The sequence below is a fragment of the Sarcophilus harrisii genome, chromosome 6, assembly GCF_902635505.1.
Source record: "Sarcophilus harrisii chromosome 6, mSarHar1.11, whole genome shotgun sequence".
Lineage (NCBI taxonomy): Eukaryota > Metazoa > Chordata > Mammalia > Dasyuromorphia > Dasyuridae > Sarcophilus > Sarcophilus harrisii.
This window is the reverse complement of record NC_045431.1, coordinates 236151221-236167140: the sequence shown is the minus strand read 5'-3', so window position 1 is coordinate 236167140 and position 15920 is coordinate 236151221. Positions and strand designations below refer to the sequence as shown.

Genomic DNA, 15920 nt, shown 5'->3' with positions numbered 1-15920 from the left:
AGGCTTCCCTCTCTGGCCTGCTTATTCTTTCCCTCTGTTCAGCAGATGCTGGGCTGGGCTCTAGGCAGGTGGAGGCCGGCCCTGCTCTCTGGAAGCTTCCTTTCTGTGGGATTGGGCCCCCCACAGAGGCAAAGGGGAGAGAAGGAGGGAAGCAAGCTCTTATTAAGTGCTTACTGTGTGCCTGGACCCAGGGCAAGCCCTTTACAATCAGGATCTCGTTGTCCACATTTTACAGTTGAGGAAATGTGGGTAGACACAGGTTGGGCTGGGGCTTGCTAATGATTCAGTGTCTAGGGGTCCATCCTGTCTCTGAGAGGAGAGCAGGAAAGGCCTTCTGGACCAGGACTGGGGACAGGGCAGGGCCTGGAGTCCCATATGAAGGGTTTATCTTCTTCTGGGTCTTTTTTCCTCTTACTGAAAATGCTGGTAAAACTCTGAGGCGGGGGCCGGGCCACCACAGGCCTCCCCCTGTCCGACTCCCAAGCTTTTATGGAAATGCTTGGGCCAGCAGTGAAGAGATGATCTCCTCTAGAATTCACCTCTGTGCTGAGGGGGTGAGGACTCCTCCCACTCAGGCAGAGCCCACCTCTCCTTGCTTGCTGGTGGGGAGTCACAGTGGCGTCAGCCTGCCCTGTGAGACACGGGGCTTTTAAGGGCAAATGGAGGGCTCCCCGTGGTGTTGTCCTAAGGCTGTGGGATTGGGTCACTTGCTCTCATATTCCTGGGGCCCAAGATTGGGGACTTCCTACTTCACTCCCGCCTGGCCTCTGCAGATCATCCCCCCAAGCCTTCCAAGAGCAATGTGGCTTTTTGGAAAAGAGATTCAGTGGCTGATTCTTCTCATGCAATGGGTGGTCCCCAAGACCTGCTCTCCTGTGGATAGGGGGCAGTGTGACCACTCACCAAGGGTGTAGTCAGGGGGCTTTGGGTTGGCTTTAGAGCCGGGGGAGGGAGTCCCTGAAGCTGAGGGCTTGGCCCATGACTCGGCCCTACTCCCCAGGTGCACCATTGAGTGGAAGAAAGGCAAGAATGTGACAGTGAAGACAATCAAGAAAAAGCAGAAGCACAAGGGCCGAGGCACCGTGAGGACAGTCACCAAGCAAGTCCCCAATGACTCGTTCTTTAACTTCTTCAGCCCCATCAAAGGTAAGCTGCCCCACCTCCCACTGCGGCCTGGCATCTGCCCTCTGCCCTCTCTGCCACAAGTGGGGTCTGGTCCCAGTGGGGGGGCTTGCTAGAAGGAGTGGCCTTTCTACTCTGGACCAACGCCTTGCTCATCCATGTTGTCGCGGGTTTGTGTTTGTGTGTGCGCTACTAGCGACACATATGTGGATTGTTTGGCCACATTGGACTAAGTCTTCATTAGGCCTTCGGCCCGAGTGTGGACCTGAAAGGCAGACGTTGGCCTTGGCCACCTGGTCACTTTCAAAGGCATTTTTTTCTGTTTAATAATCGAAAAGGTGCTCTTTTGTTTACTGTAAATATACTGCCCATAAAGTAGATTGAAAAGCTACTGTTTTCATCTAAGTTAATTTTTGTGGCTCTAGAAACAGCGTGGCTGCACCTCCTTCAGAGCCAGTGTCCACCCCAGCCCTGCTGTACTTCGGTTAACAGGGCTCTGAAGTTCTTTCCCAGCTGCCACCTGAGATTGAGCTTCTCTTGCTCTTTGCAGCATGTCTGTCAGGTTTTTTAAGTAGTCCTACTTTTTTTTTTAAAAAAAGAAAGAAAAAAATTAGCCCTTGGTGAGCAGTTTTAGGATGCCCTGGCAGTATAAACCTTAAACCAGTCACTAGCTTGGAAAAGGGCCCTTTTTCAATGTCATGGGAGTTCTTGTAGAGCTCTGAAGGGGTAACCTCACCAAGGAGAGAATGAAAGAATGGATGACTAAAGCATTTGTCAGTTTCTGAATCAAGGGCCTGAGCTAGACCATCCTGCCATCAAGGAGCCATCTTTTGTTTTTTTCTTTCTAATGAAGTGAACATAGATTTTATTTTTGTGTATAAATAACATTTTTTTCCAATTACATGTAAAGATAGTGCTCAACATTTTTTTTAAGGTTTTGAGTTCTGAAATTTTTCTCCCTCTTCCTCTCCAAGACAGCAGTTACAGTAAACATTTCCTATTAGTTGTATTGTGCAAGAAAAATCAGAACAAAAGGAGGAAAACCACACAAAAGTGAAAATGGTCTGCTCCGACCTGTGTGCAGACCGCGTAGCTCTTTCCCAGTATATGGCATTTTCTGTCATGAGCCACCTTTCTAATGGGAAAGACAACAAAACGCTTGTTTGGGGAGAACCTCCTTTGGATGCCATGAGTGCCGAGCCCCCAGATCATCCCAGGCCCAGTCGGGGGGAGGAGAGGAGGGGGGCGCTTTTCAGTGCCACACCAACCAGATCTTTCCAACATATGATCCATGGGAGTCCCAGAGATGAAACAGTTTGGATTCCTGATTCTGCTGTCCGAGTCCCGGAGGCCCCTGGCCAGAAGTTTCACTTGTGATTTAAAATCACATAGTTGGGATTTAAAGGGTGCTGACGCCCGGCAGCAGGAGCACTCTGGGGAGGGCTTGCCTTGTCCTTGGCTCCCTGTGGTCGAGTGCTTGCGCTTAGTGCAGATGTTTGAGGGGAACCTTGGGCAGGTGAGCCGGATGAGACACCCCTGGGGGCCTGTCTTAGGACATGGTGATCTTTGGGTCCCTGTTTTACAGATGGGCTCAGAGAAGGTTTGCTTTGTTAGGATCCTGCACAGATCAAGGGGGATTTATTCCCCGTAGGATTTGACTTGTCTAGACGTCCAGCTGATCCAGGATTCTTTGCTCTATTCCAAAGCTCTGGAGTATTTATTAAGCCCAAGCTCTAGGTCCCAAGTCATGTCCCTCTATCTTCTTGTCCCCTCTCAGCTCCACCCCTTCGTTCCTCTCTGGGACCCTCCCCTTGCTCACAGCCTCCATTCACTTCATCTTCTGTGGCTGCCAGGTATCTGATGTCATCCCTCAGACTCGGAGCCAGGGCCGTGCCCTTCAGTTGGGCCTTGGAAGCCCGCTGCCTTCTGGCTCCCTCTTCCTTCATTTACTCCCAAGTCAGATTCTGGCCTACCAGCTGCTCCTCCTTTGCCCCTGCTTTGAGGCCCTCCCTCCTCAAGAAGCCTTTCTGATTCCCTCTTGAAATTGATTTGTCCTCCCTGTTGTGCTTTGAGTCCCTTCCAGAGAAGTGCTCCAAGGTAGAGACAGTAGGTGCTGACTCTGCATCTGGGCATTACGTGCTTCCTGCTGCGTCCGGGGCACTTGTTTCCAGAGGACGTAGCAGGGAAGGGCACAGGCTACACCTTCTGCTGCTCCCAGCTAGCTCCTCTCCCCAGTCGCCTTCATCTTGTCTCATCTCCTGAGTTCTGGCCCGGGGAGGAACATGCCAGGGGCTGACAGCCCCTCTTCTCATTGGGGAGATTGCCAGCGTGTGCCTGAGATCCAGCCTCAGGGTCATCCCCAGTCTTCCCTGGGGTCTCATTGACTTCTAGTTTCTGCTTCCAGGATGACTAGGGGCTACGTTGGTCCCCGAGATACTACTTGGCTGGTTCACCCATTCCTGGTGTCACTGCAGGGCTCAGGAAAGGATGCTTCCTGCTCCCTTGTTTTTGAGTGAGCCTGTCGGGAGGGTACCAGGCAGCGTGGCCTGCTTGCACCCTGCCCTATCTGGACACACTAAGAGCTGGTCACAGCCCGGGAATGATTTTCTGGCCAAATCAAGTCCAGATCCATTCCTTGGAGAGTATGGGGGTGGGGGGTGGAAAACAGACTAGCTTTGCTGTATTAGGGATTGCTCTGTCATGCCCCAGAAATCATTGGATTCATGAAGATTTAAAATGTGGTAATTTCCAGTAGGGAAAAAGTCATTAAATGGATTAGAGTTGTGAAATGTTCTCTTTCCTCATTAAGTCAGCTGGGATGGGGGCATGGCCTGCTGTGTTTAATGACTAATAGAATTTTTTCTTTCTTTTTCTAGTATCTGGGGATGGAGAATCACTGGTAAGAGTCATGTTTCAAAGCATCATTTATTCTCAAATTGCTGTTTCCTTAGACTTAGATTCTATGTTAAGTCCTGATACTATTTTATAATGGATCAGTACCTCATGCTAACCCTAGATTTGGTGCTGTGCTTCCCCCCATGGGAGTCACGGCGACTGCCTGTGCCCTAGAGGCGCAGGACCAGGAGCCAGTGCGCTCCGCTGCTACTCCTGACTTGGCTTTAAATAGCCTTGAAGGAACTTCCCATATCTGAGGTAAATATTGTAAAATCAAATGTCCCAAATGTCCTGGATCACAGTGTTGCTCCGGTTCCCAGAGCTGGCACCTGGGGCCAAAGCAGATGGGCCTCTGTTCCTAAGAAGCTGCTAGTCATAGTGTGTGTCTTGGTTTTTCATTCAAAATAGGAAATCACGCATCCTTAACAATATGTAAATTTTCCCCCCACAGGATGAAGATTCAGAATTCACATTAGCTTCAGATTTTGAAATCGGGCACTTCTTCCGTGAAAGAATAGTTCCACGGGCCGTCCTTTATTTTACTGGGGAAGCCATAGAGGATGATGATAATGTATGTATATCGATCTTGTTGGTGATACTACTGTTGTCTGTGTGCTTGTGAGCAGCTGCCAAGGTCCAGAATTGAGGGGCTGAGGCTGGAAAAGGGCCTGTTTATAGAGGAGTAAACTGAGGCCTGGAAAGCTTATTTAAATGACTAAGAACTGGGAGTAGAAATCACGTCTGCCTCTTCACTCAGATGAGGTTCCCCCCGTACTTAGAGGGATTTCATTTGGGGTAAGATTGGCGAGAGCATCATTAGTTTTGCTTTCCTTTGGACAAACATCTGGCAAAACTGTTTTGCCTGGTTTCCTGGTGAAAAATGGAAGGGAGGCTAAAGATGGCTTCTTTTTTCTGGTGTCTTCTCTGAGTCCTCTTTGTGTTCTGAGATACCCGTGGGAATCTCTAGGTTCCCTAGGAATGAATTCTTACACAAAGAAACTGCCAGAAGCTTGCCCAGGCCCAGGCGCTCCCCTGGCACTCAGACCCCAGTGCGGGCAGTATGATTATGTGTTCCAAAGCCAAGTTGGCGGCATTTGCATTTCCCCTCTAATTTCTTTTTTTCCTTTTTTTTTTTTTTGCTGAGGCAATCGGGGCTAAGGGACTTGCCCAGAATCACACAGATAGGAAGTGTTAAGTGTCTGAGACCAGATTTGAACTCAAGTCCAAGTCCTCCTGACTTTAGGGCCAGTGCGCTATCCACTGCGCCATTCAGCTGCCCCTTCCCCCTATTCTTAAGAGGAACCATTTGGGCTGCTCACACCTGCACTTCATCCATGCATAGTTACCCGTGGAGCCTTGGTCTACCTTGGCTTTTGAACCCAATTTCCCTTCCGTTGGGTGATTCCCATTAAGATTCCCTCTTTCATTGTCTTGGAAAGACCCTTGGAGACCGAGACCCCTTTTTTACAGATGAAGGCGTCGTGGCCCAAAGATTAAATGATTAACTCCAGATCATGGAGGTGGAAGAACGGCCACTTGTGTCCAGTTTCCCTGGGTCGAACCCATCGCACCACACTGTCCCATCACACCACGCTGTCCCATCTTGGGAAGACCTGGGATTGCCCGGCTGCTTTTTAAAGGCCTCCCTCATGTCGTCCACCCAACACGAGGGACCCAGACTGTCTGCTGGTTTGAGTCTCTTATGGGCAGAGCCGTGGGCTGGGCACTGAGGGCATTTCAGGTATACCTAAGACTCTGGTGCCTTCCTTCATGGAGCCTCTAGTCCTAGTCAGGGGGAAGGAGGATGAAGGGTAGGAAGTAGAATGCTGACAAGATGGCGGGGTTCTGGTAAAGTATGTGGACTCAGTAAGCACTGGGGAAGGCTTCCTGGAGGTGACAGCTGAGTCTTTAAGGAGAGGGTGGGACTCCCACTTGTTGGAAGCCGTCCCTGCTGGATCAGGGTGGCCTTTGGACCAAGGGCAGCTCTGGCGCTCTCCTTAAAACCTTAGAACATTTAAGGCCCCAGAAGGGTTGACCTTCCAATGTCCTGGAACATGTCATTATTTGAGGATGGATATCAAGGACAAAATTGCATTTGATTTCTCCAAGAAATTGTGTGTGTTATATGAGTGCATGTGCATGTGTGTGAATGAGTGTGTGCATGTGTGGAATGTATGAGTACATGTGTGTGTGTGTGTGTGTGTGCAGTGTGCACATCCACACCACTGGCACGCAGCCAGGGCGTACCAGAAGCGTCTGCACCAGAGTGCAGGGTTTGTTGTGTGTTCCCAGTGAGGCACCTCCAAGTGGGCGAGGCTTCGCATCTCGGCATTCTGGGCTGCAGAGAAGGGGCTGCTTGCATTGGGAGGAGGCGCTCCCCTCTTGGAGGGCTTCCTTGGCTCACCACCCAGTATGGCCCCTGAGAGCCGAAATTGGGGCCAAAGACTTGACTTGGTCACTGCAAAGATTTCTGCCTGAGAGTCCCAGAAGCAGCGGTTGCCTCTCCCCTGGCCAGGCAGGGAAGTCACTCATCTGTAAAACTCCCTCCCCGGGCTGGCAGGGCCCCTTAGACTAGACCAGCAGGGACCCACGACAGCCGGGGGAGCTTGGCCTCTGCCAGCCCCAGGATGGTGCCCGGTGGGCAGGGGGGCACTTAGTAACACGATTGCTGTTCTGTAGAAATCTAAACCTGTGTTTCCATTTTTCAGTTTGAAGAAGGCGAGGAAGGGGAAGAAGAGGTAAGAAAAGGGAATGAGCCCCCCTGGTGCTCTGGGTTATCTTGGGGTGAGGGGTTTGTTTGGGGGAACCAGGCTTTGGCCTGCACCAGCAGTCAGGAGATCCCTGGGTCTTCCCATTTGAACTTGCTGGGTCAGTCTGTGAATGCGGACTTGGGGTGCAGTAGTGGGGGGGCCGGTCGACAGCGTTCCCCTGGTGACTTGTCATTTTTGTGACTGCAGGAGCTGGAGGGGGAAGAAGAGGGAGAGGAAGACGAGGAGGCGGAGAATGACCCCAAGGTCAGTGTGGGAATGAAGCCAAACCCGGTGAGGGAGGGGGAGTGGTGACGGGGACATTTTCCCCAAGAGGATTCTAGGGTGCAGTCTGTGGGCTTGAGAGCTCCCCCATCCCCAGGCCTCATGGCTACGTTGGGGAGCAAGATCATTAGCACCCCCTGGGGTTGTAAGGCCAAGTTTGGGCTTTTGTTCCTTGTCCAATGTTTGGGGAAAGTTGAACCTAAATAACATTTTTAGGAATTGCGTAGTTTTAAATAGGAGGACTCCAGTGTTTAATGAAAACAGGGCACTTGGAACAAGAAATTTAGAAATGATTATTCGTTTTGGCAAGACTTGGATTTTCCTAGTTGAATCTGTAAGGCTGTCATATGTATTTTCCACCTTAGTCCCATCCTCTTCCTCACTGGCAGTTCTTGGGCCAACATATAAATAAATAGTATTTCTTGTTCTCTGGCATGAAATTAACTAACTTGGCGCCTGCCTGGCAACAGTCATATATGGGCAGTGAAATCTGCATGCCCTGACACTGGGGGGCGGTGGGGGGGTGTTTAACCTTCATCATATTCCGCCCCCTCCCCCACACACACACGTGAAAGAAAGTACTGAGTAGTTAATATCTGAACTTGGAATTTTAACCATCAACCCATCCTGCATTCTCAGAAGCTGAGGCCCTGGGGGTGGGGATAGGGCTTAAATTGGAAGGCCAGGGATTGGGGATCTGGGACGTTTTTTGGCCATGAATAGTTCTCCAGGAGGCAAATAGAAATGCTCATCTTTCAGAATGAGCCATCAGGCAGTTAAGCTCCTATTGGTCGAATCCCTGGCATGTGCTAAATGCTCACCATTTAAAGGGGGAAACGAGGCCGGGGCCTTGCAGAGCGGCAGGTCATTGTCCATTTTCCCAACAGAGGGGACGTCGACCTTAGTGTCAGAAGCCATCCCGGGTTGTTTGAAGTTGCTGGATCTCCACGTTAGCTTTGTCTACCCTGCTGGCAGAGCTCGGGGCCATAGGGCTTATTTTTACAAAATGGAGTCAAATCCATGGTTTTTCAGTCAGTCCCACTCTTGGGCTTGGTTCTCTCTCCACACCCAGAATCCTGCTCGTCAGTCTGTCACCCACAGGTCCTTGGTGTTTGCTCAGCATCCCTCCACCCCCTCCTTGTTCTTCCCCTGCTCCCAGTCTTATCTTCTAAAAGAGCTCCCTCCCCCCCAGTACCAGGTTCCCAAGGACTGCCTTCCTTGGGAAGGCAGGGATGACAGGAAGGAGAGCCTGCACAGCAGCAGGCAGGGAGGGCAAGGATTCACCCTGACCAGAAAAGAACGGGGTTTTTGGTTCACGATATAGTAAAGATGGCCCTTTGCCAGCAATCTTCTCCCAAGGGACGGGTCCAGAGAAGTTCTGTAGCCTCAGAAGAGCTCGAAGTAGTTAGTGCGCTACCCAGTGTGCGTGGATTTTTAACCCTTGATAGCCATGCTCATGAGGGGAGGCCCAGGTTGTTGGGAAAAGGTTTCGCTTAGAAGCAAAAGCCGAGGCCAGCCTAGTTTCGGGTCAGACGATGTTCTCTGAGAGACGAGAATTCGGTGATAAAAGGGTCTGTGTGTTGGAGTGGCCCCGCCGAGGCGGAGGATTTGCAGAGAAATTGTGGTTGTTTTCCTCCTGTATGATTTTGCACATTTCATTGTCTTTCATGCTGACGGTTCCTTTCAATTTTTTTTTCCCCATTTAGGTGTAATTTTTGTCTGTTTATCATTCATATCATAGGTAAGGTGGAATTCCGTTCATCCCTAACTTGAAAGTTGGCGATCTGTAGCCGATAAATGTGGGGTTGTGCCTTGTTGGTTAAAGGGAGTGCGAAGCTCCCGCAGGCAATAGAAAAGAGGCCACTCAGAGCTAGCTTCCTGAGGAGTTTGTTGTAGAGCAAACCTCTCGTAATGTGGCGCTGGGCCCGATGCCGCTGCATCGTCCCGAGCTGGATTCACTCGGGCTCCTGCCTCTTGAAGGCCAGCTTTTCTTCCAGTCAAGGCACTCGAGCTAGGAAGGTGCCATCCATAATTTTCATCTGGGACCCTCAGGCACAGGATCACCTGGGCGGGGGTGGCGGCTTCCCCGGGCACCCTCCAGAGATGGGGAAAAGGAGAGGCGTGGCAGACGAGGAGAGGGGGGCAGCTGTTTTGTTTTGTTTTTCTAATTTTCATTTTGTTCTCAAGTGCGTCAAGAAGGACATCTAGAAAATACGTCTAGAGCAGTCAGACCAGAAAAATGTGCAACAACTTAGGCAAAGAAATAATACACTCTTTGTATTGATCCCGTAATGTTTTATTTTTCATTTAATGTTGAAACCTCTCCAAGAAGGCAACTGGTGTAGTTAGGCCTTGTCGGGTGTTCTAGTGTGAAGTTTCTGAAGAATCTTGTGCTGTCAAAGGGACTCTTGCTGAGTTAAACAGTCCCACCCGGTGACCCCCTCCCACATAGGTGACACATAGGGTGTTTCTTCAAGGGCACTGAGCTCAGCTGTGTTCAGGAGCCTCCATGCTAGATGTAGTTTGCTAAGCTTGGAGTAAGGTAATAGAGGGGATGAAACAGCTCGACTATACGAGCCTGAAGCCCAGGGATGGGTCTGGAGGGAAAGAGGAGGAGGAGGATCAGCACAGAGATCCTGGGAACAGCTTAGAAAATCCACCCTGGTTCTGGGTTCCTGAGGAACCTCCAGAAGTTAGGATTATCAGCAGAGGGCTACACAGACAAAGAAAAATCCACCTACTTGAATCTTATCTGACACAGAGTCTGTTGTTATTTAACAAAATCCACTTTTTATAAGCAATATAGAACTAGAACTACATCAGGTTTTTGAAGAGTTTAGGACTTTGGACTATTAAACCCCTGTATTTTACAACAGAAAAATGATTTGGTTTATTATTGAAGGCATTATGGATCTCGTTTTAGATTGTTTATAAACTTCTATGGAAAACCAAAAGGCTTTTTTAAATTTTATTTTTACTGTTTTTTTTTGGGGGGGGGTTAATTTTTTTTTTTCCAAGTTTGTTTTAAAACATCCTTCTTACTGTAGCCAACTGATTATTTGAAACTCATTTTGTAGACCCAGATAGGGACTGCAGGAGAAAAGGTTGCTTTTGCCAAAGTCCCTTTGTGGGATTCCTTCCGTGTTCCCTCTTCCCCCTCCCTTTGCTGGGAAGACTGGTCTGCCCCCTGCTTGCTTGCAGTGCCCCTTACTTGGGCCAGCTTGGTGCAGAGCAGCGAAATTGGCCCGAGCGGCCCCATCTTCTGGCCTAGGACGGCCCGTCTGGCACAGGCCTCGCTTTGCAAGCCTTCCTCACTGAGACCAGAAATGGGATGATGGTCCCGTCAGGGCAGAATAGGGGGCACAGCGGATTTGTGCCCCTCAGCCTTAGAGATGATTACTCTTCAAACTGCCAGTGCTTGGGGTACATAATGCTCACGGCAGCACTGCAGTGGTGGAGGCCACACAGCCCGTTTTCTTAATGGCGCCTCGGCGTGTAACCGCTGGCTATTGAAAGCTCCTCCCTCCCTCGGCGAACAGGTTTGGGCCGTAACCGAGCCGACCTGAGAGGCTTTTCACAGTCGGCCCACAAAGGAGCGGACGGGCCTTGTTTGCAACCCACGAAGTTGAGGGTCAGCGGGCTGCCCTGGCCTGCGGCCTTCGGCCAGTTCTGAGCCTGGTGCGTCGTGCCAAAGGCAGGCGTGTTTAAGTCTTTTTCTTTTTTCTCATGTTTAATAGAATCTTATCTTTTCTCCTTCCCTATAAAGAGAATTTTTGCCATTCACTTTCAGAAGTGAATTCTGGCCTCCCAAATTTTTCTCCCTCCCCAAGATGTCCAGCAGTTCCAGTATAGCTTATTACATGTACAGTCATGTTAACCATATTTGCACATTAGTCATGGTTGTAAAAACAATCAGGCAGCTAGGTGGCGCAGTGGGTAGAGCACCAGAAGTCAGGAGGACCTGAGTTCAAATATGGTCTTGGGCACTTAACACTTCCTAGCTGTGTGACCCTGGGCAAGTCACTTAGCCCCAACTGCCTCAGCAGAAACAAACAAAAAAAATCAGAACAAAAGGGAAGATCCATGAGAAAAGAAAAAAAAATAAATTTTTTTCCAGACTCCATGGTTCTGCCTGTGGGTGGCGATTTCCATCACAAGTCTCTTGGCATTGTTGGGGGACCATGTTCAGTTCTTTTCAGTCAGAACGTGAGTGATCGGTTCATCTGACTCCCCGGGAGCTGGCAGGGCCCGAGCCACGGAGGAAGTAGCTCTGACGGAGCTTCTCCAGGGTTGCTCTTCCTCCAATTGCTGCAGCACCTGCTGGGCCGACCAGCTCTCTGAAGCTTTGCTTCTCCCGGACTCCTGTGGAGCCCTGAGAAGAGGCTGCTTCGGATTCCCTTTTTCCCCTCCAGCAACCTACAACTAAATGGCCTGTGTCAGATGGACAGGAGAATGCAGTTGGTCCCCAGAGGCCATTGGGCCTGGGAGTCTCTGACCACCGAGCTTGCCTTGGACAGCTACTGCTTCCGAGAATTTTGGGCGAGGTGCCCCCAAGTCAGGGCAGACCTTCTGTGGAGATCCAGAGGAAAGGCTGCTGCGGAGCCCCTTCCGCAGCCCCAGCCTGTACCCCTCAAGCCATTGCCTCACCCTTGCAGAGAAATCTCCCTTTTCTAAAAAAAAAAAAAAAGAACCTCCTTGCTGCCCCCTTGTGGCCCAACCTCTAGGCTCAGGTAAACCCTGACCTCGTTCTGGGCTGAGATGCACCCGGATTTTCTCTAGCTTTCCTCCCAGGAAAGGGGAGCCTCCTTGTCCTAGCCCTGGAAGGGCAGGATTGGACTAGAGGAGAGAGGCGGGGGCTCTCCCAGTCCTTCCTGTCTGGGGAGCTTGACCTCTCCAAGAAGTCCCCAGACCATTCCCTCAGCCAGTTTTGTGAGTGGGCTTGTTTTTCAGTGTGGGCCGGGACCAGTTCTGACTTGTCTGATGGCACGTTCAGAAGGCCTCTGGGCCTTCTGCTGGTCTCGGCCTCCTCCGTGGAGGCGAGGGAGCGCACTGACTCTTGGCCCCGTCCCCGGAAGCACAGACACGGCTGTTGGCGCTTCTGGGGGCACCCAGGCTCGGGGGAGCGTGGCTGGCTGGGTGCTGGGGGGCCGCCGCCAGGCCGAGGGCTCAGGGTGTCTCTTTCTCTTGGCAGAGAGAATGCGGCCAGCCTGCGGAGTGCAAGCAGCAGTGACGCGTGCGGACGCACGCCCCCGGGAGAGGCTGGGCCGCCTCGGACGAAGGGACGCCTCGGGAGCCCGGCCCACGGCCGGGGCCCTTCACTCACCGCGGCACAGCCTCGGTCTCACTAACAACGCTTACGGTTAACTTGTTTTCAAGTGCGTGGTTTTCACTTACACTTTTTTTCTTTTTGCCTAATTTGTACAGTGGTAACTTTGATGCGTTTCGCGAATAGAAGGTTTCAGTCAAGCGCCCTCTCTGCCCGCCGGGCCGCCCGTGAGCTGGCGGGCGCCCAGGGGCCGGGGCGCAGTGGTGACTTGGTTAAGTCGGAGGAGGTAGGACCCATGCACACACACGCATGCACGCGCGCACTCGGCGCACTCACACACACACTCCCCTGCCCTCACCTGCTTTAACGGCCTCTTTATCCCAATCATCTCAGAGCTGCCAAGTAGAGTAAAGCCACGTTGGCCGGGGGGTGGGGGGTGGGAGTGGGCCGGGGGCTCGGGCAGGACATTTTCCTATTTATTTCCTTGTGTTCGTATGTACTCTGAAGTCGGGCTCGCGCACATTTCTGAAACCATGTTTGTGTGACGGGAGGTCCGGCGGACCCGGTCCGGAGAAGAGGGGCTGGCAAGTCCCTCCCGGAGCGGAGCCCGAGGCCCCCGAGCTGCTGAGGCCCGGGGAGGTTCCCACGGAGCTCCCCAGCCTCTCCTCCTCGGGGCTCCGGAGGCTCGGCGGGTAGGATTTTGGAGGCCCCTTTGTAGTGATTCGGTCCCTGACGCCTATCTCCAGCCACCATCGACTAGCAGCTTTATCAACACTGTGACCAGGCGCGTAGAGAGTGCTCCAGCCTTACCTTAAACGATACACATTTGTAACTTAACAATACGCCGTGTTTTCAATTTGTACAGAATAGTTAGGATATTCTATTAAAGTTGTGAAACAGGAACCCGGCTCGCCTCTGCTTCTTGGGGCTTGGCTGGGGCTGCTGCCCCGTGCGCTAGTGCTTGGGGAGATGGCACTGCCCGTCCAGAGACGCTCCCGTTGGGCACCCTCTTAGTCAGCAGCTTCCCTGTGGGAATCTGCCCGGGTGAATGAAGCCTTTGGGGAGCCTGGCGATGGCCTCGGCTCGGTGTCCGGACTCCTTGGGCACGGGAGCCGGGACGGGTGAGGACCAAAAAAAAATAGGGAAGCAGCAAGGGGGGTGGGGGGGAGAAAGAAGGAGGTGTCTGAATGGGGGGCTGGCCTTGAATCTGGGTCTGCCCAGGAGACTTCATGGCATGAGCCTGGGGGCTGGGCCTGGTGGCAGAAAACAGAAGTCTTGAAGGTGGGGGTGATGAGGGGCGGGGCCAGGGGGCTGCCTCCTCCCCTTCTTTCAGTCCTCTGGTAACCAGTGTGAATGTGCACCTCCTCCCATGTATCGCCAGGCCCAGAGCCCTGCAGAGGGGCCGTGGTAGGGCTCCTGCTCTCCGTTCGTGTCCCCCATAAGGCACTGTCCCGGGGTCAGGACCACCCCCATTCCTGTCTGAGGCAGACAGCACGCCGCTGCCCTCTCTGGGCAGGTGAAGTTGAGGCAGACAGAATTTGAACTTAGATCTTCCTGATTCCAAGGCCTGTATTTTGTCCACGTGGAGTTGTTCGGGGCAGAGACCCGTTGCCCCTGGAGTGTCCCGGGGCCTGGCGTTCAGTGGACAACCCTGAGCAGCTGGAGCATTTTGTGACAGCACGCGGCCCTACCTTTATCCCCATTTCACAGGCCACTGCCAGACGGTGAGCCCCAGTCCCAGTCCTCCAAGCCTTCCCCCTCTCAGAGCAGATTCAGTGAGGTCCCTCACGGCTCTGCCCTGGGGGCAACAGCGTCGGCCCTGCACCGAGGGACCACCCTGGACACATGAACCAGTGACAAGGAACCGCTCAATTGGCAGAGATGTATTTTTATGTTGTAGCTGCATCGCTGCCTCCATGTGTCCCTCTGTCTTCCCAGAGACCCTTCCCACTGACTAATCGTATTCCAGAAAGGACCAAGCCGGACATCATTGATAACAACTAAGTCCCCACCCTGGGCCAGGGAGCATCCTGTGCCTCGCCCCTCCCCCACGGCCCCTCTGCAATTGGGCCCTACCCGGACACTCGGGGGGAAGGAGGGGGGCGCATTTTCCTTGGCTCTACTCCCTTCCCCCTTCCCTGTGTCCATCACCCACAGTGCTTTCTGATATGTTGGGGAAAATGAGAAAAGGAAAACCAGGGGAGAGAAGAGGGAACCAAGAGTTGGTTTACATTCGGTCCCCATAGTTCTCTCTCGGGACACAGATGGTGTTTTCCATCCAGTGTTGGGATCGCCCACGTGTACCACAACCTGTCCGGCCATTCATTGGTGATCATCTACTCGTTTTGTAATTCATTTTCTAATTCTTCACCACGAAGGGAGCTCCATACGTCGCTGCAGCAGGGGGTCCCTTTCCCTCTACGTCCGTGGGACATGGACGCAGTAATGGCACTGCCGGGGCAAGGGGGATACACATACATACCCTTTTGAGCGGAGCTCCACGCGGCTCTCCAGACCGGTGGGGTCATTCCACCAACTATGCATCAGTGGCCCGCTTTTCCCCCCTCCCCTCCCCCGTTTATCCCAATCTTTTCCTGTCATTTAGTCTGAGGGGTGCCAGATGGTATCTCCCAGCTTTAACTTGCATCTCAGCAATAGAGCATTTCCTCATGTGACTATAGCCTTCATCTCATCCTCTGAAAGTTACTCCTCCTCTGACCCTGTACGTTTGTGTACCGAGGCCGACATTTAGAAATGACACCTTTATCCCACACTTGGCCCTCGACCTTTCCCAGGTTTGCGCTTCCCTTTGGTCTGACCTTGCATTTAATGTAACCAAAGTTGTCCCTTTTGCCGTTCACAATATTCTCTGCTTCTCTGGGCCGACTCCTCCAAAGACCCCAGAGGCAAATTATCCCTCGCTCCCAACTCCTTTATGCCCCAACCAGGGACCCATTTCGACCTTGCTTTGGAACGGGCGCATCGCCCGCATTCTGGGCGCGGCACCGTTCAATGGCCCCGTTTTTGTGGCCATTCCCCGCTCTGAGGACGGAGACCATTTTCCTCACGGGCCTGAGCCCGCGATGGAGAGTCTGGTTCCGAGCCCGGACATTTCCGTCACTTTATTTGCAGACTTCCAGGTTACTTTTCAGAGCGGCCGTTTCTCAGCTTCGCCAATGACGCACCAGTACGGCTCATCGCCCCCCTCCCCCTCCCTTCGAGCCATTTTTGTCCTTTTTCCCATTTGCAGAGGATGAGGTAAAGCTTCTGGCCGAAGTGACATCTCTTGGCGATCTGGAGCATCTGTTGTGTGGCCGCCGCGGGGAGAACTGTTGGTCCCTTGGGACCGTCGGGCCACCGGGGAGTGGTCAGTCCCGTCTCCCCCCCAGAGCTGTGGGGTCTTTGTCCTACTTTGGTCCTTTCCAAGCCACGTGTCCATTTAGAATATCGAGGGCGGCGAGGGGTCGCCCTGGCCCGGTCTGCCGGCCGTTCACGGCTTTCCCGGTGTGGCTCTGTGCACCGGGTGACCCCCCCCCCTCCTTGTGGGGCCTTGTGGCCCCTGCTCTGAGCTGGGCCCCATCTTAGGCAGAGGGCCCCGCCTCCCA

General features: G+C 52.6%; 1 protein-coding gene across 4 annotated transcripts in view; it reads left to right on the top strand.

Annotated features, from left to right (window-relative positions):
• The window catches only part of NAP1L4 (nucleosome assembly protein 1 like 4), a 28522-nt gene extending 15304 nt beyond the window's left edge, over window positions 1–13218 (top strand). For 2 of the 4 annotated variants that reach the window (XM_031942543.1, XM_031942546.1), the window contains 6 exons: window positions 1001–1146; window positions 3999–4021; window positions 4469–4588; window positions 6726–6755; window positions 6975–7031; window positions 12241–13218. In XM_031942543.1, the coding sequence (XP_031798403.1) occupies window positions 1001–1146; window positions 3999–4021; window positions 4469–4588; window positions 6726–6755; window positions 6975–7031; window positions 12241–12279 (415 nt within the window). In that variant the 3' untranslated portion in view covers window positions 12280–13218. Of the gene's footprint in view, window positions 1–1000; window positions 1147–3998; window positions 4022–4468; window positions 4589–6725; window positions 6756–6974; window positions 7032–8755; window positions 8791–9236; window positions 9334–12240 lie in introns of those variants that run through there. The other 2 variants (XM_031942544.1, XM_031942545.1) reach the window with 2 other exon arrangements.
• Window positions 13219–15920: the final 2702 nt, after the last annotated feature.